This window comes from Grus americana, chromosome 2 (assembly GCF_028858705.1).
Source record: "Grus americana isolate bGruAme1 chromosome 2, bGruAme1.mat, whole genome shotgun sequence".
Classification (NCBI taxonomy): domain Eukaryota; kingdom Metazoa; phylum Chordata; class Aves; order Gruiformes; family Gruidae; genus Grus; species Grus americana.
The window spans coordinates 118,931,351-118,954,780 of NC_072853.1; the positions used below are offsets into that span (position 1 = coordinate 118,931,351).

Genomic DNA, 23,430 nt, shown 5'->3' on the forward strand with positions numbered 1-23,430 from the left:
TTTTTCCCTCTGTTTAAAGAGAGTTGATTATTTTTCTTTAAACCGTTTTTATCTCATCTGTAAAATGCAGATATTAATGCTGATCTACAGTGGTATAACCCATTTATTTTGTCTAATAGGTGGCAATTTCTATGCAAAAGTTACTGTGATTCTGGTTTGGTACCATAGAGACAGAATCCCTCTAATACGTTGGTTTCAGTATTTTCCCTTGAACCTAATTTATCTGTTGCATCCATCTAGACATTTTTTTAATGTTATTGAAAAGACAGTCTTCCATTGTTAGTGCTTTATCTTGGCTTTATCCGTCATTATTCTCTGAAGGACAATTTGTATTTACCGCTTGCACATGTAGATTGAAAGTTACTGTTGAATTCCTTGTAGCCTTGTTACCAACTTTCCTTGTAGCATCTTTATCAAACATCTCTGGATAAAGGCCAGATTTTAATGTCTAAATCCATCTGTTACTGTATTGAGGAGTTTTTTTTTAGTGCTTTGGATATTTTGGAGTAGGTTTTGGGACGGTAGTGGTGAATAGGGTTACGTTTCAAAGAGGGGAGGGAGGGGGTAAAAAAAAAAATGTTCAACAGGCTTTAATATAATTAGACTGGCGCGGCTCTGTAGTGGACCTTTTTACCAGCAAAAGGAATGGCTTTTTGCCAGATTGAGTTACTTTCCCAAATAAGTTAACTGTACTGATGAAGGTTCTCTTCAGTGTGTGACGGATAGGGAAGGGCTTCCTAATACAACTGTGGAAGATGTCGGCTTCTTCATAGTCCTGAGTGACGCTGCTCTAGTAGTAAATCTTTGTTGTGTTGACCTAGTTTCTGAGAATCCAGAGATGTGATTTAGGATTCTTTTATCAAATAATACTAATGTCAGTTGTTCACTCTCTTTATTCAGCATGTACTTAGGAGGAAGAAAAAAAAAAAAAAAGAATAAAACCCTCAAAATTCACAGCTTTAAACAATCTGAATACAAGAAAGTTTTCCATAGTATTTTAAATAATCAAAACAAATATATATTTAAAATTGTTTGTACTAACATGATTAAACACATGACAGGTTTTAAAAACATTGTATTGGTATGCTTAGTTACATGGGAGAAATACAGGGAGGAGAAGAAAAGATACTGTACCTGCAGTCTTATGCACACTGGTAGATTTAATATCTTGTTATCCCTGTGACTGAGTTGGAGCAGGCCTGGCGTGAACAGTCCCTTTAGTCCGGTGTTGCCATCTTCCTTTATTGAATCGGATCCCTGATAAAACTGTAAAGAGAAGGAGGGCAACGAGTTACCTTTGGAGACTGACAGATCCTCTTGGAGGGCAGATGAGGTGAAAAGCATATTTAAACATGTATGGATGGAATAATTGGGGCAGGATGTAGCCAGGAGTTTCAAAAGCCAGCAGATGAGAAGGCACCGTGTCTAACAAGGGGACCGGGCAAGAGTCTTAGTGCTTTTGCGTGACGTGGATATCTTACAGGCTTAAATAATGTCACACTGCTAACTCACCTCTCCAAATGACCTGTGATTTCTTTCATTCTTTTTAAATTATTTTCCTCCCTTCCCTCATCTTCCTTTGCCCTCAGATGTGGATGGTAAAACCAGGCATCGTTTCTTCAGTGTGAATTATGTGAATGAATTTGCTGTTATGAAAACCTTGGGATGTGTTTACATTCATGACGATCTTGCGTAGTAAGAGAATCATATCAAGATGTTTGCCTGTTAAGCAAAATCTTACGTGTGCTGCTAGTTTTGCCCTTTCACTCCACCAGAAATAGATGTATATTCCTGCAAACTGGAGAAGGTTCTTTAAAGTACCTCCCCGTTTTTCAGCAAATGAATGTTCATTTCTATGGAAACAGAACTGGCAGCCAATGTCAAAGCTGCAAAAGCACTTGTTTCTGCTGCCCGTGATTTGTAAATACTGTTTTCTCTAAGAGAATTTAAACAGACTCCTATATCGGGTAGTAGCGTAAATTTTGAGACAGGGAATTAAAAGAAAAGTAGGAAAAATAATAATACTGAGCTCTCTACTTTGCCTCGTTCAGCAGACAGAATGATTTGAGCTGAATATAAATTGTACATCTCTATTCAACCTGTGCAATTTTCCCATTTTAATGGTAAGCCTCATAGCGTTAGCTTTACAAACACAAAATGTGACAGGTAGGATACAGTGATGTTAGTATCGTGGTTGTGAGGGAGCTGTGTTATGAGTGATAAAGATGCAGTCGAGGTGTACGTTCTCCTAAAAAGAGAAAAAGGGCAAATAAAAATCTATAGCACAAGTGTGTTTCTGTTTTCCCACATTACACTTTTGTTTTTTATTTCCCTTTGCTGTTTTCTTTTTGGAAATATAGTTACTATGGAAACAACGATGACATACTCTGCCAGAGCTTACCAGTGTGGCACAGTATGAATGTATATAGTTCAGGGAAATACGGTAACTGGTGATAGCTGCCATGATTATTTTATATGTTTCTTTTTGCTGCACGTATTTCTTTTGTTTGCTCAATGCGTATGGTCACAGTGCAGCCACTTGATTTTAAATTTCAGCTGTTGCTCTTGCTGGTTTATAATTTTAAATAGGAAAATTTACTGACCAGTGAAGCGTATGGGTCAGTTTAAGCCCATTTGGAAGCAAAGGGCCTCAGCAGGCTAATGCTTCCACTGGTTTTTAAGGAACTTGCATGAGTTTTTTTGAATTATTACTACAGGGAACTGTGCCCTAGCTCCTGCAAATGCATAACAAGAGGAAATAAATTGGAACTACTTTAAAAAAAAAAATACTACTTTATTGGACTGCACTCTTTGTACCTTCAGGATGTCACTTAAAACATTGATTTTTGGAATAAACTGTAAACAGAAGTCCAGGTTTTGGGTAGATTTTCATTATAATTCCCATACCACCGCAAACTGCTCTCCAGCATCTGTTGCATGCACGCTTTAAAAAGCTGCTTCTCTTAAAGTTTTGAGGGGATTTCCAAACTAGCGCTGCCAAAGAGCACCTTTCTTCAACGAGCTGCCTTCTGCTTCCTGTGTTTCTGATTGATTTGTTTGTGGAATGCAGCCGCGCAGAAAGCAGTAAGGCTCTTGCATCGTTTTCCGCGGGCGGGGCGGGGGGAACAACTTCACGGTGCAGGGTGAAATTTCACCTCACGGGCGTTACGGGTGGGCCTGCCCTTCCCCGGTTGTTGGGGCCGGGACGGCGGGGGCGGCCGCTGCCCGACGGCGGGGCGGAAGGGCCGGGCAGCGGCTGCGAGCGGGGCGGCGGGGGGGGGGGGGGGGGGGCGGACCCCGCGGGGCCCGTGACCGCCGTGGCAGGGGCGGGCGGGGGGAGAGGGAGGAGCGCAGTAAAAGTCCCCAGTGGGACGGGGACGGGCTAAGCGCCGTGGAGGGAGGCGCGGCGGGGGTTCCCGCGCGAGGCGGGACTGCTATTTTGAAGCGGGGTGGCGGCTGTTGCGGCAGGGAGCCGGCACCCGCCGCGCCTGCCCTCCCGCGGCACCGCCGCGGCATGATGGCTGTGGGGGACGGTGAGTCCGCGCCTCCGGGGACCGGCGCTGCCCCGTCCGGCGGCTGGGGGGCCGTGAGGGGCGGTATGCGGAGTGGGGGGTTGTTTGTAGGGGTGCCCGGGGAGCGATGCTGTATCGCCGGCCAGGCGCGCAGGTTGGTCAGGGCGCTCGGTGGCCGGAGGGGCCCGCCGAGGCCGAGCGATGCCCTCCGGTGAGGGGGAAGGCGGTCCGCCGGGCTCCGTTCCTCTTCTTCCGCCTCCCAAAGCAAGGTTTGGCTGTATTAAGTGTGTTAAGTCTCCCTTATGGCAGGCTGACATCTTACCCTGGTGCCGTTAGCTTCCGCTGGAGTCTGTCCCTCACGGACGGTACGTGCAGCTGGAGGTACCTGAGCGCCGCAGCTCTTGTCTTTTTCTTTTTTTTTGTTTAAATTTTAACCACGCGTGGATCTCTGGGATGGTCCAGGATCTTAATTATTTACAACGCAGGCAGTTTCCACTCTGCATCTTTACGTTGGCGTTCTGTTTACCCCTCTTGTCTCAGTGTTACTTGTGTTAGCCAGCTCTGTAAGATAAGACCGCATTCACTGTACCGCTTTATAAACAAGCGAATGTTAATCTGCGCTGCTTTGTGAAGAAATTTATAGTAATTCAGTGCGGCCATAAAAGAAGTGCCTTGTTTCTAGGGCGAGGAATATATATTTAATAAAGACATGGGATGTTACTACATTTCCTTCACTGCACAGTGTATTGTTACACAAACCAAGGGAAAGTAGGTCAGTAAAGCAATACAGGCTATATTGTTGTGTTTTGATTAAAAACTGGACGTATGTTTTGTCTTTATCACACCTCTTGGTTTTGCATGACAGCCAGGTTCTTTGAGCTTAATAACTCGCTAACTTTCTCTATGTGCATTATTGTTTTCAGAGAAACTTGAGAGGCATTCATTGAACTTTCAGCAAGTTTAGGGATGTAGTAGGAGGGCTGCGCTTTTACAAATTATTATGTACATAGTTTTAAATAAGTTAAGGAAAATGGTCTTATAAAGATCATGTATTTAGATTAAGGTGAATATTTTATCTGAATTTGCTAAAACATCAGTAGTAAGAGTCTTGAGAGAGACGCTTTTCTTAAGGGGTCCTGAAATGTGTGTTTCTCACTTAGTTCTTTGGTATGTTAGAGGTTGAAAGAGATAATCAGTGTGACCAGAGCAGTGAAATTAAGGCTGGACTGTATAGTTTAAAAAAAAATTGGGCAGTTCTCTGATGTTTATGTTTTTGTTTGTCATCCACAAGATCCAAGGGAAGTCATAGTCTTTGTAGAACTGAACGTGTAGTAAGCTCGCTCTTTCTTGTTGAGATTTTTTTTCTAGGAATGTTTTTCTTAGTCTTTTGTTTCCTTCCTGTGAAGCAACACAGTTCTCCATGGTGTAAACATGGATTGCGGTAACTTGCAGATTAAGGATGCAAGTTGTAGTGTGTTAAGAAATAACTGTATTCCCTAGGCAAAGCCATAGGATTTTTGTGGTTCTGTAATGGTCGAGGTTTATAAAGTGAGGGTGGTTGTGGAGCTCTCTTCTGTATAATTTAATTCATCATTAACAAAGGCACTAAGAACAAAGTACTGTTCAGGCAGTCAGCTGACATTCTGTGTAGGAGCTTTGAGCAATAATGCCAGATACAATTAACAGTGTGTAGGATGATTATGTAGCTGTTGGTCTCTTAAAACTACTGCTTACCACATTTACAAGGAATTCAGTCTTCTGACGTTGTGTTATGAAACTGCTAGGGAAAACAAAACCTTAGTTACTGTTAAGAAAACTTCTTGATCTTTTTTCTGAATTTAAATGTAGGGTTTGCCATGATCTTTTGTTTTGCAAATATGGTGTACATCCTTCTAATTTATGCAACATAGAAGAAACAATCTGTTTTAAGGTTAGTGATTCTGTAGCCTTTGAGAAATGTCTTTCCTTGACAAACTGTCACTTTGTTGCAGCCAGTATGTATGTTTACCTTTATTTTTTTGTGAGACTGCTGATTTTCTGGAAGGTGTGTGCAGATACTTCAGAGCGCAGAAATTTTTATTTATTTAGTTTGGTTTGCTCGCTTAATCAGCCTAGATATGTTCCAAAATTGCACAGAGTACGTTTGGAAATGCTGTAAGAGCTGGTAATTTCAACATTTTATCTTGAATGCAAGGCACTGGTTTATTGTAACCTTTTGGAATTTTTTTTTTGTTTTCTTGAACACAAGAAGAAATGTAAATAAAACATGGTGCTTAACTGTTGAATCTTGATCTGATTTCTCAAGTGAAGCTTAAAGGGAAGAGCCAGATTTTCTGTTTGCCCCCCATGTAACTGTCTCAAGCTCTCCAATCTTTTGTTGGAGGAATGTAGAGGGGGAAAAAAACAACACAGTACTGTGTTTGTGGCCCAGCAACCAGCTGGACTGTTAGTTCTGCCGCACTGAATGCATGCCAGTGGGAAAGCATGCACTATCTCAGTCTTAAAGGCATTTCACATACTTGTGTGAATGTAGGTCTGTGTTTGACCTGTGAGTTGTGTTCTGAGGCTGCTGAGGAAAACCAGTCAGGAACCATTCCTTGCTCTGGATTTCTTGTTCCTTGGAGTGGATAAGGCATTTCTGTCCTTATCCGCTGATAACCAGATTAGGGTGTTTAGGAGGTTGCTAACTGAATTGCAGTGCGGCACGTTGTGTTGTGTGTTCTTCTCAGGGTTTGTAATTCAGTGGCTTCCATCAGTGCTTTCTCACCCTGTTGTCAGCCTGCGCTATGCTACTTTGTTATTTCATAGGCAAGGGACTGTCTTGCTCCCAGTCGAATAAGGTAATTGCAATAAGGACAGAATTATCTGCCTAAAACTATGAGGGGCCGTGAAGGGAAGATTAGACATAGGTTTTCTTAAGATGTACTAAACATACTGCAGTACCAGACATAAGGTATTTGAGGGTTATCTAAAAGCATATAATCAGCTTTGTAAGAGGACATATTTGGTACATATTTGTTGCACTGTTAGATACTAAGTATCCTATTTTGAATCGTATAATAAATTAGATGAATCTACTTCTTTATTAGTCGATTTTTATTTAAATGGTATACAATGTAATGATGTTTCATGACTTCAAACATTTGTCATACTTCAGATGGTAAAGCACATGTAACTGGTTTATGAGTAGGAATTATCCTAATGTCTTACTATATATGCATATCAAATTATGGGTTTTGTCTTCTTTCAAAATAGTTCATTAATGCAAGCATGGTCCTAGAGCACCAGAACAATTATCTTCTATTCCCTGATGTTCTTCTGAGTAGAAGGCTGTCTTCCTAAGTCTTTAATCTGATTAGTAGTTTCTGTAAAATGTGGGTGCTGTACAGCTTTAATATTTTACTTTTGACTGAAAAAAAGATCTGACATATTGAAGGTACAGAGGCTGTAGTGATGTATGAGACATTAGCTTGATTTAAAAAAAAAAATTGTAGTGCATATGCATTTCTGATGTATATTTCTGATTTTCCCTTCCTCTGGTAGGAGGGAGGAGGCTTTTGAAACCAGCAGAGTCCTGTGAATGATGGTAATAAAGCAATTACTACACTGGCCTAGAAATTTGGCAGGATGTAACTGTGGTGCTTTGTACCATTCAGAGCTGTTTCCTGGAAAATAATGTTATACGTAGTAGCAGAAGTTTCTTCTGGGGAATAGAAATGCATCACTTGTTCCCTTTTCTGTTCTTCTTTGGGTCTATTTTTTTTAACATGCTGACTGCGCCTGCACTGGCTTCTTGCTCTGTAATTGCTCCGCACGCCTTCTCTTCCGTTGTTAGCAGTTGGTGGGCACATTGGTTTGGGAAATGGCTATACTCAGCCACTGTGCCTGAGAGAGGAAGGACAGATACTGTGAGTTGGAATTCGATTGCTGTTCTGAGCCAAACCAGTGCAAAGCTTCTTTTCACGGTAAGGTCATATGCTCCCAGTGATTAACATAGACTCTGAGTAGCATTTTGTCTATAAAGTACATGTACTGTTGCTAATAGCAGTAAAAGGACAGTGGGACAGTGAAAGAACTGAGTGGGAGAGGGAGGGAATGTGTAAACAATCCAAGGGCTATATGAAAAGACACAGTTTCTTCTTAGAGAAGGGATGAATACAGCACGGTTCAACACTGATGTGAATAAAAAAAAATCAAGAAAGAAGTATGCAAATCAGAGCATTTCTTAAAAAACAAAGCTGCAAACATATGACAAACAGTTATTTTCTCAAAACCAATATGGATTCTAGAGTGGTAACTGCACTTCACTTGATTTTTTTTTTTTTTTAATATTCTAGAATAATAACTACAAGTATGTTTTGTCTTCCTCTTTCTAAAGGACATTTTTAAAATGTCAAGGAATATTTGGTGGGGAACTTGAGTGGTTGTTGTTTCCATTAAACATAAAACAACAGTCCACTGAAAAGGTTTCCAGGTATATTTAATCTGGCACTCAAAAGTGCTAGTTACCTTTGGAGGCTGGTTCTGTTTGTTTTTAAGAACAAGTTACATAAGAAAAAGAAAATCCTTTGATGTTTCAGTTGATATCCTTATTTGTTTTGAAATATCTTTGATTATTCCAGACTATTTCTAATATTATGGGATGAGGTTTTTGGGTGGTTTGTTTGGTTGGTTGTGTTTTTTAAAGGTACATTTTGCAATAAGCATTAGAATTCCCAACAGCTCAAAGAGAAATTTAAAGTCTAGTAAGGATTTTCTTTGACAGATGTTGCAAGACTCTTTCACATGACTAATTGGGTATGTGCCTTGCAGGGTTAATTTTCATCTTTGTTATCTGTTAAATATGAGAAGTTTTTCCTTACTGTTATATGTTATTTTTAATAAAATCTTAATGTAGTAAATACTGATGAGGAAGTAGGCTATAACTGGATCATTTCAGGTGTCTGAAATCCCTTCAGAAGTGAAGGTTCTGCTGTAGTGTTCACCTGAATCAGAAATACCACTCTGTGTGCTGCGTTTATAAAGAAACCTTACTTTTAAAGAGTTGTGTTTTCAGTTTTGTGCATTCTTTCCTTTCCCAACTCCTTCATCAAAACACGCTTCTGTAGCGACAGCAAGAAAGAGTGGTGCTTATCTTGAAAGAGCCTTTTGAAAACTGTCTATGCCTCTAGATTCTTGTAAGTAACAACTATGATTTAAAACTCAAATAAGTTGCACAACTATATAGCGTATGGGCAACAAGATTTTAATAGTTACTGGTTTAAAATTTCTCTGGTATAGCTTTGCATGTATTTAATTGATGTGAAAATTCTTCTCTTCAACTGAGAAGCACTTAAAAGACCTCAAAATTATGGATGGTTGGAGCCTCAGGAAAGGTGAGGGGAAGGGATGAAGGTGTATAGTGTGAAGATGTATAGCAAGGCTCTCAACAGCGTGCAGAAGAAACTTGCTTTCTTCAAATTAGGTATTTTTGCTTTCATCAAATGTCAGGAGCTCCATGATGTTTCTTAGTCATCTAAACAGTTAAGATAGGTACGTTTATATTTGCCGAAATATCCTTTTATTGTTATGAGTTGTTTTGTGTGTTGACCTGATAAAAGTCCTTTGGTTAATGAACTTATGCAATATGAGGTTTGCTATTGAACTTAAAGGTCAAGAGCATTTCTGCGTAGATTGTTTTTGTCTAAAATATCTTTGAAGTGTTGAGTTGATTTTTGCAAACTATTTAGAAACACCGAGGAAAGCGGGCAGTGTGTGTTATTTTGGGTTTTGATGATGTTCTCACAAAAGAGGAGGAGAAACGGCAGCTACTAAAACTGCCTACTCAGAGACCAAACATATTTGCCATAATTCTTTAATCTCCACTTCTGAATATGTGAGATGGGGAACCAGTTGGTCAGTGAGCTCAAAGACCACTAACAACTTCATTTATTCTGCACTGTGGTGTGCACATTTTTGTGTTCAGAGATTAATATTATTTTCTAATTCCTGAACTACAGGGATTTAAAGTAAATTTAGAAAAATAAATCTCTCTGCATCTTATCTGCTGAGTTATACTTTCTGCTTCTCGGACTTATGTTTTATTTGTGAATCTGCCTTGCTAGTTTACATTTTCAGCATAGAAATTAAGTTTAACACACAGAAATTTGTCACACTAAAAAGTAAGGCAAGTGTTTGCTTCTAAAATAATTTCTCTGATGATAGACATAAATCTGTCAGCCTCTAATAGTAAGTCACAATTTAAGCTGTTTGTAAACCTTCTTACTGATGTTATATGATATATATCACATGGCCCTTTGCTATCACATATACAGGTGATATATGTTAAAGGTGAATGAACACGATCCTTAAGTCTGCCTTTGTTACCTTTGCTGTGATGTAATTGATAGTTTGAAAAATCAAAGCATTAAACTCCTTAATTGTTTCTGTGTGAATGACTTAAATATTGGAAATGCCACAAATGGTTTCTTCCTCAATGGGTACGAAGTGTTCGATAGACTTAGCTACAGATACTAAAATAATGGTCCTTTTTTCTCACGTTCCTGAACATAAATACATTGATAATGCTAGTTATATCATTGTAATTTATGGATAGTGGATTCTAAATATGTGTTTTCATATTAAATATATTAGTTTTAAAATAGGTTATTGGATTTACTGAAGAAGATACTTGTGCTATTGAGAGTAGTTAGTTGATGCACAACCAAAGCGAATTTGTGAAGAAAGAAAGAAACTGAGTTCTGGAGCCTAGGTAATGAAGGCAGTTAATAATGAAAGCAGGCCTACTGAGCAAAGACTAGCTGTTGAGTTACAGAGTATTTTACAGGTGAATAGCGGGTTTATACTTCAAGAATATATTTGAAGCGGTAGCTTTTTTAGAGGGCAACTTAAGCAACATAGTGAAGTGTTAGGCCAAAAATGAGGTGTGAATTCAGACAGGCTACAACAGTTTAACAACAGTTAAATGAACCGTAACTTTTGATACAAAATCATGAGTCTGTCTTGTGGTCTGCAGATTTACCAGGCATCAAGTAAAAATTCTCTTTAAGCCTTTCATTTCTTTTTTTTTGTTATCACTGTTTTAAGTGAACTACGTAATTTCATTTTAATCACTGTCTGGATAGGGAGACTTTCTATGGGCACACTCATTAATTTACCAGAGATCTTGATTGCTTCAGAAGTTACTGCCCTTCTCAGCTTTACTTCTAAAATCTCATAGGAGAGTAAAGTACCTGTGCTGAGGTGGACATATTTTACTTTGTGCAAAAACAGAGTATTCCCATCAGTTTCTGTGTCACAGCTACTGAGTGAACCGATAATGCATTTAAATTGTCAGAATTATCAGTCTTTCATTTCCTCTGCAAATCGTGTCTGTGTCCTTCTTACACTTTTTCCTTCCCCCCACCCAAAAGACACATTACTTGTTAACATTTTGGCACTGGGCATAGTTCAGTGTGGCCCAAAGCAATAACAGTACAAATGTTGAAGTACAGTAACAGTAAGTATATACTTTTTTAAAAATCTTGCTCTTCAGTCATAAATCCTATTCTAGATGTTGCCTTGTCATGAATTCTAGAGACCCTGGCTATCTTTCTCTTCTTCCTTTACTGATAAAATTATGCTTTGATTACTAGTAGGTTATAGACTGTTAGGTGTTGATTCAGGAGGCTGTTGAACATGCCTGAGGAAAGCTATAATTAAAGTGAAATTGATGATTTCTAAAGTACAGTAATATTGACTGCATCTCCAGTTTTTAGTAAGTTACTCTGAGTAGCATTTGGGAAATGTATAACAGGAAAGCCCAATTGCAAGAATTTAAAACTGACCAAAGGATTAGATTATTATATTTTTTAACAAATTTAATTGGACTGTGGAAATAATTTTACAGATGCTAAAAAGGTAAAAAATACAGCAAGATATGCAGAAACTGTTTTCACCTCTAATAGGAAAAAAGGAGAAAATAACTTTCACTTTGGTTTAAAGGAGGTATTCCAGAACTAGAAATTGAGATGAAGCTTTGCTTGGGAGGGAGATTAACTCAGTTAATTATTCTGGCTTGTTTCAGCTTTATTTGAAACCTGTATTTACATTGTGTCTTTCAGCCAAACAACAGTAAGATGAACTATAAGACTGGCTTTCCTTAGGGTCAGGACAGTACAGCTGGAATATGTTGTATTTTTTTCTGAATTAAATCTTTTCTGAACATATTCCTTCATGAAATTATTGAGGGAAATGGGTAAATTGTTAGTATCATTTGAATATGCCTGTAAGAAATGTGGATAATTATTGTGGCAAGTGCCATTGCCACTCCTAAGTATTTCTTTTCTAAATGTCTGTCGGGTCTAGTCTACTTTTTCCAGTTTTTCCTTCTCTTTTGCACCATTCATTTAGATTCCTGTTTAAAAAAAAAAATAAAAAAAAGGCGCATCCGCCTTGAGCCTCTTTATGTGCTGTAGCTGATCGATGGAATGTAGGAGAGCTGTACTCTGCTCTTGTTGAAAAGTTTGGGGAGCGTTCTCAGAATTTGAGATTGGAGCAATAGCATAAATTTAACTGATAAATCTTTGCCTCCTTCCTGTTACTGACTGGTGCTTGCCATGCTTGCTGCCTTTTTGATATTTTTAAAAGACACTCTAGTCCACTGGAACTGCCTGAAAAACTAGCATGTGAAAGAATATGTTTGGCTTCACAGCTGGCTTTAGTTCATTGGAGTTTTTTTTGAATGAAGTGGTATTACTTACCTACTTGTGTCATTTTTATACCCCCCCCCCCCCCCAGTTAGCGAGATTACAGTGGAAAAAGGAGTCTGTTTTGGTAAGAATTTGAGATTTGCTGATGAGCACCAGAGTAAGTTGCACAGAACATGAGAATGCTTGCCAGCACTGAATCATAGGTACAGTTGCCTCCTTCAGGAATGCAAAGAGAAACAGAGGAGGTACCATGAAGTAAAGTTAAATCTATCACGTCGTTATTTCTGTCACTATGTTGTATTCTGAAGAACCATGCTCAGCATTGTGGGAAGCAGATTTTTGGTTTTGAATGAGAATTTGTGTCCTAATCGTTCAAGATCCCTCTACCTGCTGTGGCACAGGGAGAATGCCCTATGCCTTTACGGTAGATCTAAAGCATCTTAGGTGCAATCCATCTGCCCAGACATAGGCATCTAATGCCAACTGAGGTGCCTTGCAGTATCCACACTAGCCACACGGAGCAAACAAGCTTGACATGAGACCCGCAAGAGATCTGTGCCCTTCTGGAATGTCAGCTGGCGGTCAGACAGGATACCCAGGACTGTCTAAACTGGTTTTAGATGACTGTGCTTAGGCAAATGAATCCTGTCTTTTGTGTCAGGACAAACAGATTCGGGCTGTATGGCATGCCTGATGTGTAAGGGATAAAGTTCTCACTAAATGATGTGGGGCATTGGCTTGAAGTATGGATTAGAAGGATCAAGTAACCTGATGCATCTGTAGTGCTCGGGGCTTCATTTTCATGCTTGACAGAAGCTGTTGTAGGCTGCACCAGTTCATCTGGAATTGAGCTAACGATCCAGTCCCAGATGTTCCAAGTAACTGATGCAGTCTATGTTTGTAAATCACTGAAGGGAGACTGGCGGTTGGCATCTTGGTAGGTGCAGGATGTGGGAGTGACTTGGGAAATGTAAGGAGTTCATCTACTTGTCATTGTTTTGCTTGGGCACGATTTTGCCATCATGTCATTATAAACAGTTTGTGGTGTGGAAGAGGAACTGTTAGCAGTAGTTCAAAAACATTTAGTATCTGTTAGCAATACTCAAAAGGAAAATGGGTATAGGAAGGGCAATTTTTTAACAAAAGTCAAAGTTGAAAAGCAGTTTTATTAAAGATGCTATGTTCTTTGGTTTGAATGTTGTCAATCTACTGTAAAATACTGCAAGTTGGTATTTACAACCCTAGTAGTGTTAGATATGTAAGATGTCAATACTGATACAGTATTGAGAGTTGCCTTTATGGCTGTGTTACATGGCAGGGGATCCAGTTTTGTTTTTTTCCACTATGGTGTTACTTGGGATCTGCTTTAAGATCAGTTAACTTCTGATTGGGTCCTTCTGAGAGTAGCAGGAGTAGAATATAGAGCTCTTTCTACAGCTGTGTAGATAATACTCTATTTCTTCCTTCTCTTATTGACTGGACTTACAAAATGTTAGATATTAAGTGTCACGTTAATTCTATGAATCTTAAGACCAGCTAAAGTAAAGGCTTGAGTTGAAGTAACAATAAATATATTTTAATTTCATTTTCTTTAAAAATAAAATATTTTTATCTCTAGATATGAAAAGTTTTAGAGTATCCTTAGTCCCTGGATACATCTGTAATTACCCTTATTGCTCTATAGCCAAATCACAGTAAATAGATTGTTTAGAAGTTTTTAGCATTGGGAGTGCTAGAACATTCTTTGAGTATCAAGTTTGATTTTAAATGCTTATCCTTTGATATCTCTGAATACTTTAAAAAACAGATACTACATATTTGTAATCTGGTCCCCAAGAGTATGCTACAAGACACAAAGCTACCACTTATCTTTTAGTTATTTTTAGTACAAATCGTATAGTTTGTTTCTTAAGAATTTTAGTATTTAAACCTTTGTGATCATTCAGAGTTTTGATCTGTGTTTCTAACTGAACAGCTGTGTCTGGATTTAATCTTAGAATAACTTTGGTAAACCTCAAGTTTTGAAAGTATGGTAAACTCTAGGGTCTGATGTGTCACACAGATTGGTTTGGTGTTGGGATTTTTTTCCTAGAAACATTCCTTTGACTCTTCCGAAACGTTTTGTAGAAATGCACAGCAGTTCATGGATACCAATTCACTTGCTGCATAGTACCTGCAGAACTCTCCTCTGCAGTACGGATCTCTTTCGTCTATTAGAAGAGAAAACTTCTAATGCTTGGAAGTTGAATCTTGTGTTTCTAGCTTTCTGAATATAAGAGGAGCCTTTTCTTGAGTTTTCCTTTCTTTTTTTTCTGCTTTGAAGTTTATCTGGAAGAGAATTTGTCCCAGAGCAAGAACATTTGCTGCTCATCAGGTTTCTTCGTGAGCTTTTGGCAGTACTATATTCCAAGTTCTTCTCTGTGGGGTGTGCTTACCTGAAAAACTCTTCTTACCCATTGTGATTTAAAATTAAGATACAGAGTACAAGCACAGTCTTGTGAGATTTAACTGACGTTCAGTGTCTTTCATTAATCGTGTTTTTCATTTAAGATGTTCTGTACATTGCTAGAAATTCATATGACTTTATTTCTGCTTTTAGTAGCTTAGAACTTTGTTGTAAAATGCTGTTTGGATAGTGCTTTCTCAGCTGTCAGGTATATTTGCATATGTAAAATTTGCTATGCTGAAAGTATTTGACCTTTAAAATTACCTAGAATGAAAATTATCTAGCCATTCTAGAATGAAATGTGTTTGCATCCTTCAGATAGATTTGTTTTGAAATATCAATTATACTTGGGCTTTTATGACTTCTGTTGTAGAAATTTAATTTTGTTTGCGGGCTGCATGAAACTAACACTACAGTCACAGTTTGATTCTGAGATTACAACTGTCATTATGCTCTGCACATCAGCAGTTAGGAGCTTCAGCCCCAGTCCTTTGGCTAAACGAAGGTGCGTAGTAAACAAGTTTGGCTCAGCTGGATTGAGCAGAACTGCACCTTGATTATACCCCATGGAGCAGTGGTTATACCTTGAACTGGGCTTCTGTATGCTGAAGTATATGGAAATGCTTTTATAAGAGATACAAGCAAGTGTATTGCTGCGCATGGGTGAGAGCACATGGAAAGCAGATCATACTGGAAGCAAATACAATGCTATTGTTTTGCCAACTGCTATAAATAGAGACTTCAAGTTTCAGACCTTCACATATACTGTTAAGCATCTTTTCTGAAAATGGGACATCCCTAAAGATCAATTGGGGTTATGTTGTTAATAGAGCCGAGGGAAATAAAAGCATAAAGGCCCAAAAGGGTGGACAAAACTTCCAGTTTCTGTAAAAGATGGTACAAAATGTTCATGTTTATTTAAAACCAAACAAATCCCACAACAAAAGAAACTCAGGTGCATTATCACTTTACCATAAAAAGAATTTAAAAAGATCCTTTTCACTTGTTAATTTTCTACATTTATGGTATAATGCTGTAATTTTAGAACACTTCTAGTGACTGTACTTCAGTTTTTAACTTATTTTAACATAAATCATGACAAGTCCAATTAAGGACACTCAGGTATCACTAGTTAAGTTCTATGTTTCTCAAAAATAATTAGGGATTTTAAAAAAATATTTTAAAATCTGTGGTTTATGTGGAGTAAGAAACTGTCTGAAACTATTTTATAGTTTAGGTTTTTGATCTACTGTTAACAATATTTTGAATGTATGAAAAAAATATTCTTTAACTAGGCAAAGTAATTTGACACTATTACCAAGATTATAATTTAATATACTGCCCTATAATTTACACAGCATGTCAATAGCTGGGAGTGTGTGGATTTGCATTTTTCTGAAATTCTATTTCTGCATTTTGGGGTTGAGCAGTAACTTCTCCAATTCTTCATCTTCAATACTCCATAATGAATAGCTTGGTAAGAATAAATTAAATTTAATCTGAGCCGTTGGTTCCCAACGTACACTGTTGTTTGGTGGTGTTTAAGTTTCTTTTAATTAGGAGGTTTTGCCTAAGTGAGCAAAATGCTCATTTACTATTTTTAAAATTGTGCTGTAAATAACTTTATTTTTTCAAATGCTTCTTGTGCAGTATTTGCATATCAATGCTGCATTGTGGTGCTCTTGGATAGTAACATGAAAGTCTAACCTGTTTCATTATCAAACCTAAAAAAAAATGCAGCAACAAAACCGATCTTTACTTGAAAAGCACATTTTCACTTTTAATCAGTTTTTATGATAGCATGTTCATGCATCAATGTTGATCTCTTCATGCTGCTTAAAAATCTATAATGTATTTCTTAGTGCAATTTTAAAATTGCCTGTAATATTGCAGGTATCCTGGATATTAAGCGTTACTATTTACACTTCTATTATCGTGTTTAGTTCATTGCACTTAATCTGGCATTTGGATTAGTGGTTTTCCCTGATCAAAAATCTTGATGTCTGGTTCTGTGGAAGATACTGTGAGTAAAAGCAGCAGGAATCAAAATGTATTCTGCCTCAGCCCATACGCTGGGTGGGGGTGCCGTTTCCATGGCAACGCACCGGCTCGTGGGGGGGAGGCTAGTGCTTTTTTTTCCCTGATTCTGAGAGTTTACATATCCAAACACGATTATTCTTAGCAAGATTATCTTAAAAATCAGCGTTTGTAGGAGAGAAGGAAATAATTTTAGTGAAAATTGTCAATATACACCCAGATGTTTCTTGTGGCAATTTGTTTCTTCCTTCATGGTGAAGATTTGTTAGTGCAACGCACAGCTTTTTGCTAATGATAAAAAAATGTACTAGCTATAGCAGCAGTGATCTTGGATGTGTTAAGTGTGGGGTCGTCTAACGTTTGATGGTGCTGCAAATGCTGTCGGACAAAACCTTTCTTTACCCTTTTAATGAAAGCTGCCTTCCTTTGAGAGGCTGTATTATTAAATATAGTTGACATTTCACTGGGAGCAAGTTCTGGATAAGCAAAGGGTAAATAGTCAGTGTTCCAGAGATAACAAAGCTCAGCAATTATTTTTTTTTTTTTTAAATGGCAGGTTTTAGAGCAGGTAATATGCTAAATTGGTATTTCATTACTGTAGTGCAGCTGTGTCTCAGCCTCGCCCATTTTATTTATTATAGGAATCATAAGCTGATACGTTTTCCGTGCTGAAGCTTGTAGATGAATCCTTCTTCCCTAAGTGGATTGAGAAACTGTTACATTTTACTGTTGGAATATGTTGGGGGTTTTTTTTTGGAAGGCTGAATATTTTGTATTAAGACTATGTTATTTAGTTTCTAGAGATTAATTTCTTTCTTGTTTAAAAACACACAAACCTGAAATTATAGGAAAAAGGAGTGCAAACCCCAGAGTATTGTCTGCCTGTCTAATTTTTTTAATGAAGGATTGGAATAGTGGCAAATACCGTGTGTGGGAATGAATTTATTTGCATGGAGAATTTTCACCTTTTCCTCTGGTGGTGGCTCCCAGAAGATGATGTCACCTTGCAGCTCATTGGTTGTGCGGCACCTAGTGCAGGGAAGGGAGAGAAAGATGCCGGCACAAATCTCAGTGGTGGATCTAGGGTGTTTGCGAGCAGTTTTTGATAGAATCTTTGATTAGTATTGAGAATTTACTGCATGTGGCCATGTGAGGTGCTGGGTCCGTCCTACGGTGAGGGGATTGAAGAGCTATCAGAGGAATGAGGCGGCTGATCTGCAAGAGGATCTGTGATTGTAAGTTGAAAAATCTGGGTGGAAGGAAAGAGACAGGGAGTGCTGGTTAGACACATTGTGGGAGGATGTGTAGCAGAAAATGCATGCATGAGTAAAAGAAGAAAAGGGAGAAGCATTTGTCTTTGGTAGACTGGAATGATAAAAATTATATTAAGGGCTTGCTTTTGGGGAAAATATTCAGAAATGGGCAAAAATATTCAATCTCTGCAAAGATATTTTCCCTTTGTGGGAGTGAATGTGTAGGATTCATTTTTATATTCAGTTTTACAGTGGTTAATTATGAAGGCAAAATAATATCCTTTAAGAATGTAACATGTACAAAATGCTGTTTATTTCTCATTGTCATTTTGTTCCTACGTCAGAGACAGAGGACAAAGTGATAAATATTTGGTTTTATATATACATTTTGTGAATTTCTGTGAAACGTGAAGCAGAATAGTTGATTAGGAAATAAATATACATCCATTCTAATAATTGTATTTTTATTCAATGTATCCTTTTCTAGACAAAAGCTTTGATGATGAAGAGTCAGTGGATGGAAATAGGCCATCATCAGCTGCTTCAGCCTTCAAGGTTCCGGCACCTAAAAAGCCAGGAAATCCTTCAAACAGTGCAAGAAAGCCAGGATCAGCTGGTGGGCCTAAGGTTGGAGGTAATGTAAAGCTATTCAGATTCTAATCGGTGTTCCCAGAAACCTTGCCAGAGCAGGCACAAAACAGAGAACTTTGGAAGGTGATGTTTAATTCATGACTGCAGTATTTTTGCAGAGCTGAAAACAGTAAGGGACTCTGTTTTACGTAATTATTCATATGTAAAAGTGTGTGCATGTCTGTGTTTTTGTGAACCTACATTTAGCTTATAAAGGCCTCTTGTTATAAATTAACATCTGGGGATAGTAATTGTGTGGGTAAAATGAATATATGGGTGCCTCTTTGACAGAACCCACACATCACTTACTGTATATATAGATATAGTGTGAAATTCTGTAGTAGGTCTGTGTAGATGAAATTTTTACTGTAGGTCTGCACTGTTTCATATGACTAGAAAGGACTAGCCATCAACCATATACCTCAACAGAGGTGTATATTACACCTGGATGACTTTTATTATTATTCTTTAAACTGTCAGAGTATTGTGAAATTGGTTGTGAAACACAAAAAAGAAGGGCCAAAATCCTTGCCAGGATTTTTTAGCACGGTAGACTTCAAAGCTGTATGGTGATAATGCTTACTAATTATAGTCTTTGAACATGGAAATCCGCATTTTTTTAGGGCGGGGGTAATGTAACAAAAGCAACTGTTTACTGCTAAAGAAGTGACAGCTTTTTTGATAGTTCATGTACACATTCAGAAAAAAATGTAATTAAGTGGAAATATACCATATTTCAGGTATGGCTTTTTTTATGAATAATTGATTCTTTCAGTAAGGAATTTTTGTAAGAGTAAGTAATTTTTTCATGTTCCTATTGATGTAACATTCCCTTATGTGAACTGCAAAGCAAAGATAAAATCTGAAAGAAGATACACCTGCCAAACTGCCTTAATTATAACTAATGTTTTGACAATTTTTAATGTGATCTTCAGAATTCCTCATAAATTGAAAAGATTCCCATAGGGCAGGATCAACACTGCCATAATATAACTCAAAACTGATAGCAGTATGAATCAGAAAGTACCACCTAAAAGACTTCCTAAAGGAAGTTATCTCTTGAAATTGACTCTTAGCATTTATTATTATTCCACAAATAAGTAATAATAATATCATCTTTAACCTGAAGTGTGGTATTTTTTGCATGCAAGACTAACATAGATAGTACCAGAACTGTGAATGCTCAGGAATTCCTGTTTCTTTCAGTATGTGCTTCTTTTAATAATATTTTATTAAATATGTATGGGTTTTTATGTAAAATTGTTTTTACATATAGACTCACTTTACATGCTCTGCAGTGAAAACATAGAGATAGGATAGCAGGGGAAGGGAGAGAAGAACAGAATAACCACTCAACTGATTTTTCAGTTTGTCTAAAATTCAGTAGCAAAGGAGATTAAAACCCCAAAATTGTTAACATTGTTTTTCCTCCTTTTCCTATATTGCCAAACTTCAAAAAATTAACATTAAAAAATACATGGAATAAGGACAAAATTTAAGCATACCAAAACAAGACCACTTTGGTCATTCCTTGCATAATACCATCTCCTTTCAACTCTTGAAAATACTAAGGAGTGTTCACATGTGCATGTTCCCCCTCTTTTTTTTTTTTTTTTTTTTATTCTGTCAGTATGTCTGTAGTCAGAATTTTGAAAATTTAGGATTAAATGTTTGGCTGGCCTTCGTAATGTTGATTAAATTGTTCTTTAAATGCTTGTCTGTATGTGCATCTACAGTGTGGTTGTGCAGACTGCTCAGGTGCCTGACCGTGGAGAAGTTTTGCCTTAGTATTTTGTAAGAAAGATGTTATGCCTGGTATTCTTCACCAAATGGCTAGAAGGCAGAAATTTGTCTTCCAGTCTTCAGTTATTCTCGACCTCTGCTACTTTTTTCTCTTGGTGTCTACCAGAGAGAAACTTTTACAAGTCTATTAATCTGCTGGTGTGCAGGTTTCTTTCCTCACTTATAACTATATGCTTCCTAGTTTAAGTTGTCTTTGGGTTTTTTTTTCCCTTCAAGCTTTTCTTGAGTTGACCCTCAATCTTTTCTTTTTAGCATTTTCCATGTTACCATTGATCAGCAAGGCTATTACCACTGTTTTCATTTTTAGCAGCTAGTATTTGACTTCATTTTACTCCTGCTGCCCACTATTTGTATCTTTCGATGTTTCTCTCCATCTCCATACTATTTTTTGAGGTTACCAGTGTTTAAACTAGTTCTGTTTAGTAACAAGCTTGCTAGTTTATAGAAATGTTAAATGTCTGCGCTAAGAGAGCCTTACCCTTCTGCATCGTATTTACAAATCCTGCATCTCCTAGCCTGATAAAGAATGTTAGTGCAGATGCCAAATGTATTTAAGTCAATTAAGTCCTAATCTCTTCCAGAAGTGAGGAGTTGCCCATAACATGATTCACATGAACAATGATACTAAGTCAGACGAGGTCTATATAATCCACTGTCCCATCTGACAGTAGTCAGAAATGGCTGCTAGAGAAATGTACGTGAACAGGGCAAGTGTCTATAAACACATTGTCATTACAGGACAAATTGCTGGCTTTAGAGAGCTTTATTCCACAGAGAGCCACGGTGTTTGAAGAGTCCAGTTATAATTCCACCACTGACCAGATACTCTATTCAAGTGAAAGTACCCATCCAATATGCAAAAAGAGATTTTTTTCACTGTGTTGGGCACTTTCCATTTACTGTAGGAAACTGTAGGGCATTTTGGTGGCACTGGAAATGCAAAATCATTGTCCAGGAAGGCAGGTGAAACTGGCATGTACACTGGCAATAGCAACGTCCTACTTGAGCTGGAATTCTCTCTCCTTGTGCTGGGAATGACTGTGCAAGATCTTTTCTTGTCGGCTGTAGGGACAGGAGAGCTTGTAGAACTTGTACATTTGCTGACAGGTGTGATTAAGTCTGTAGAAGACAGCTTGCCAGAAAAGTATCAGAGCAGGCAGCCTCAGCAGGGTACTGCCTTGAGAGTAAGAAATCCAGCGGTCTGTTTCTCATCTGACTTTCCTGCTGGGAGGTGTGTGATGAATGAGAAGTGATGGGTCTTCACCTTAACGGGGCAGTGCTTTGTTTGGCGTATTTCTTATTCCACAGTCAATACACTTTCCCTGAGTTAGTCCTTTGCCAGGAAATGCATAGCTGATCTACTTACTTGTGACACACTTGCTTTCAGCTCTTCATTCAAGTGGCAGAGCCTCTGGAAATACCCCTTTGCTCTAAGGCCTTCTTACTGAGAACATGCACCGTGTGTGTTCTGCCTTTCCAGAAATGGATACTTATGGGCTCTTTCTTGGCAGTATGGCAAGCAGCTTTTCAGTTGTGAGTGACACCATAATTTACAGTAGAAAAAGACTTAAGTAGGGTATCTTAGCCAAAAGAGCTCTATTCTTGTCCATGTGCTGTTCAAGATCTTTTATAGGGCTTTGGCAGGTTCTCTTGCAAATGTGAGCTTCCTGTTCCAAGTCTTCTAGGGAATTGTTCACTTGTATACTACTCAGAAGCTTTATGTAGTCTAGATGTTAGTAGGTAACCTCAGTCCATACCTCAACAAAATGATGGCCCTCTTTTCCCGAAATGTCAATTTAAGTCAGTAGTCTTTAGAATGGGTTAAATGTAGGCGTGGTGGTACTTCAATAGAGCCATGTGGCATTTAGAAGAAAAAATTGCTGGTGAAACCCAATTGTGACAAAAGCTTAACTTTCTGTTGTATGTTTTATGAGAACCTCTGTAGGGCAGGAACGTAATTCTTAATGTTGTCATTTGAAACAAGGTGAGCTTTCTACTTTTTGCAGTTGTCTTCAGTGGGAAGATACTGCATCATGTATTTTACATATGGTTCATTGGCTTTTTTAAAATCTATATTCTATAGGCTTGCTAGTGTTGTTGTACATTGCTTACAATTTAACACTAATAAGGTTGTTAACACTTTTTGAAACAATCTATGTTGCTTTAGGATGAATCATCCGGTGGCAAACCAGCAAAGGGGATGTTATTAATTTAAATGACAGAATTATTGGAACTGCTTTTAAAAATGATGTTTTGGAGTAAGATTGTTGTTGATGCCAAGCATGAAGAATGTGAAGTGAAACCCCAAGGACGCAGAGTTATTTTTTTTTCCTATTAAAAAATGTGTGCATGCAAAAAGCATTTTTCCCCAACATAAATATTGTGATGTTGCCTTCTGTTCGATGCATCTGGCCCTCAATGAAGACTGTAACTGCCAGTTTGAGGTTTGATGCTGGCATTATTTGAAATAACCGTCAGTTTTAGGATGGTCTTAATTCTTAAAATCAGAAAGAAGCCTCCTAAAGTGTGATCATTGCTCAAAAAACCATTAAAAATGTTTCCTTTATGTGGAAAACTTGGGTGAACCAGGTGAGCAGTTTTGGCAAAAGGCAGCTGTGAGAACTATAACACTACCGTACATGTTTTTCTTAACTATAGGAACACATTCTTAACTATAAGAAGCTATTCCCAACTTTAAGAAATTGAAGTTTAGTTTTTGTATCTGTCTATAGTGTGTTTTATCAGCATCATAATGCTCCTTTTTTTCCTTCTCAGTAATAGCAATGCAGCTCTTTGTTGAACAGTAATAAAATGGTACTGGTTTGCTTCTTTTGGCTCTGTTTCCTAGCAGAAGAAATTTTGAAGTGTTAGAGGCTTTAGTAGGAGACAGTTTAAGTGGAAAGGTTCTGCATAAAACAAATATGGTGATGAAAAATGGATGCTTGCCTTCTGATGTCTTAGCCAGGTGAAGTTAACGTTATTAAAACTACATACTGTAGCTTTTTTAAAAAAATTAAAAAGGGTTTAAATAATTGTGGAACTGTAAATACAAATTATTA

General features: G+C 37.9%; 1 protein-coding gene across 49 annotated transcripts in view; it reads left to right on the plus strand.

The window, feature by feature from the left end:
* CLASP2 (cytoplasmic linker associated protein 2) overlaps positions 1–23,430 on the plus strand; it is a 147,972-nt gene that overhangs the window by 39,386 nt on the left and 85,156 nt on the right. For 36 of the 49 annotated variants that reach the window (XM_054815216.1, XM_054815224.1, XM_054815241.1 and 33 more), the window contains one exon: positions 18,426–18,572. In XM_054815216.1, coding sequence (XP_054671191.1) covers positions 18,426–18,572 — 147 coding nt within the window. Of the gene's footprint in view, positions 1–3,390; positions 3,534–17,712; positions 17,921–18,425; positions 18,573–23,430 lie in introns of those variants that run through there. The other 13 variants (XM_054815257.1, XM_054815262.1, XM_054815266.1 and 10 more) reach the window with 5 other exon arrangements.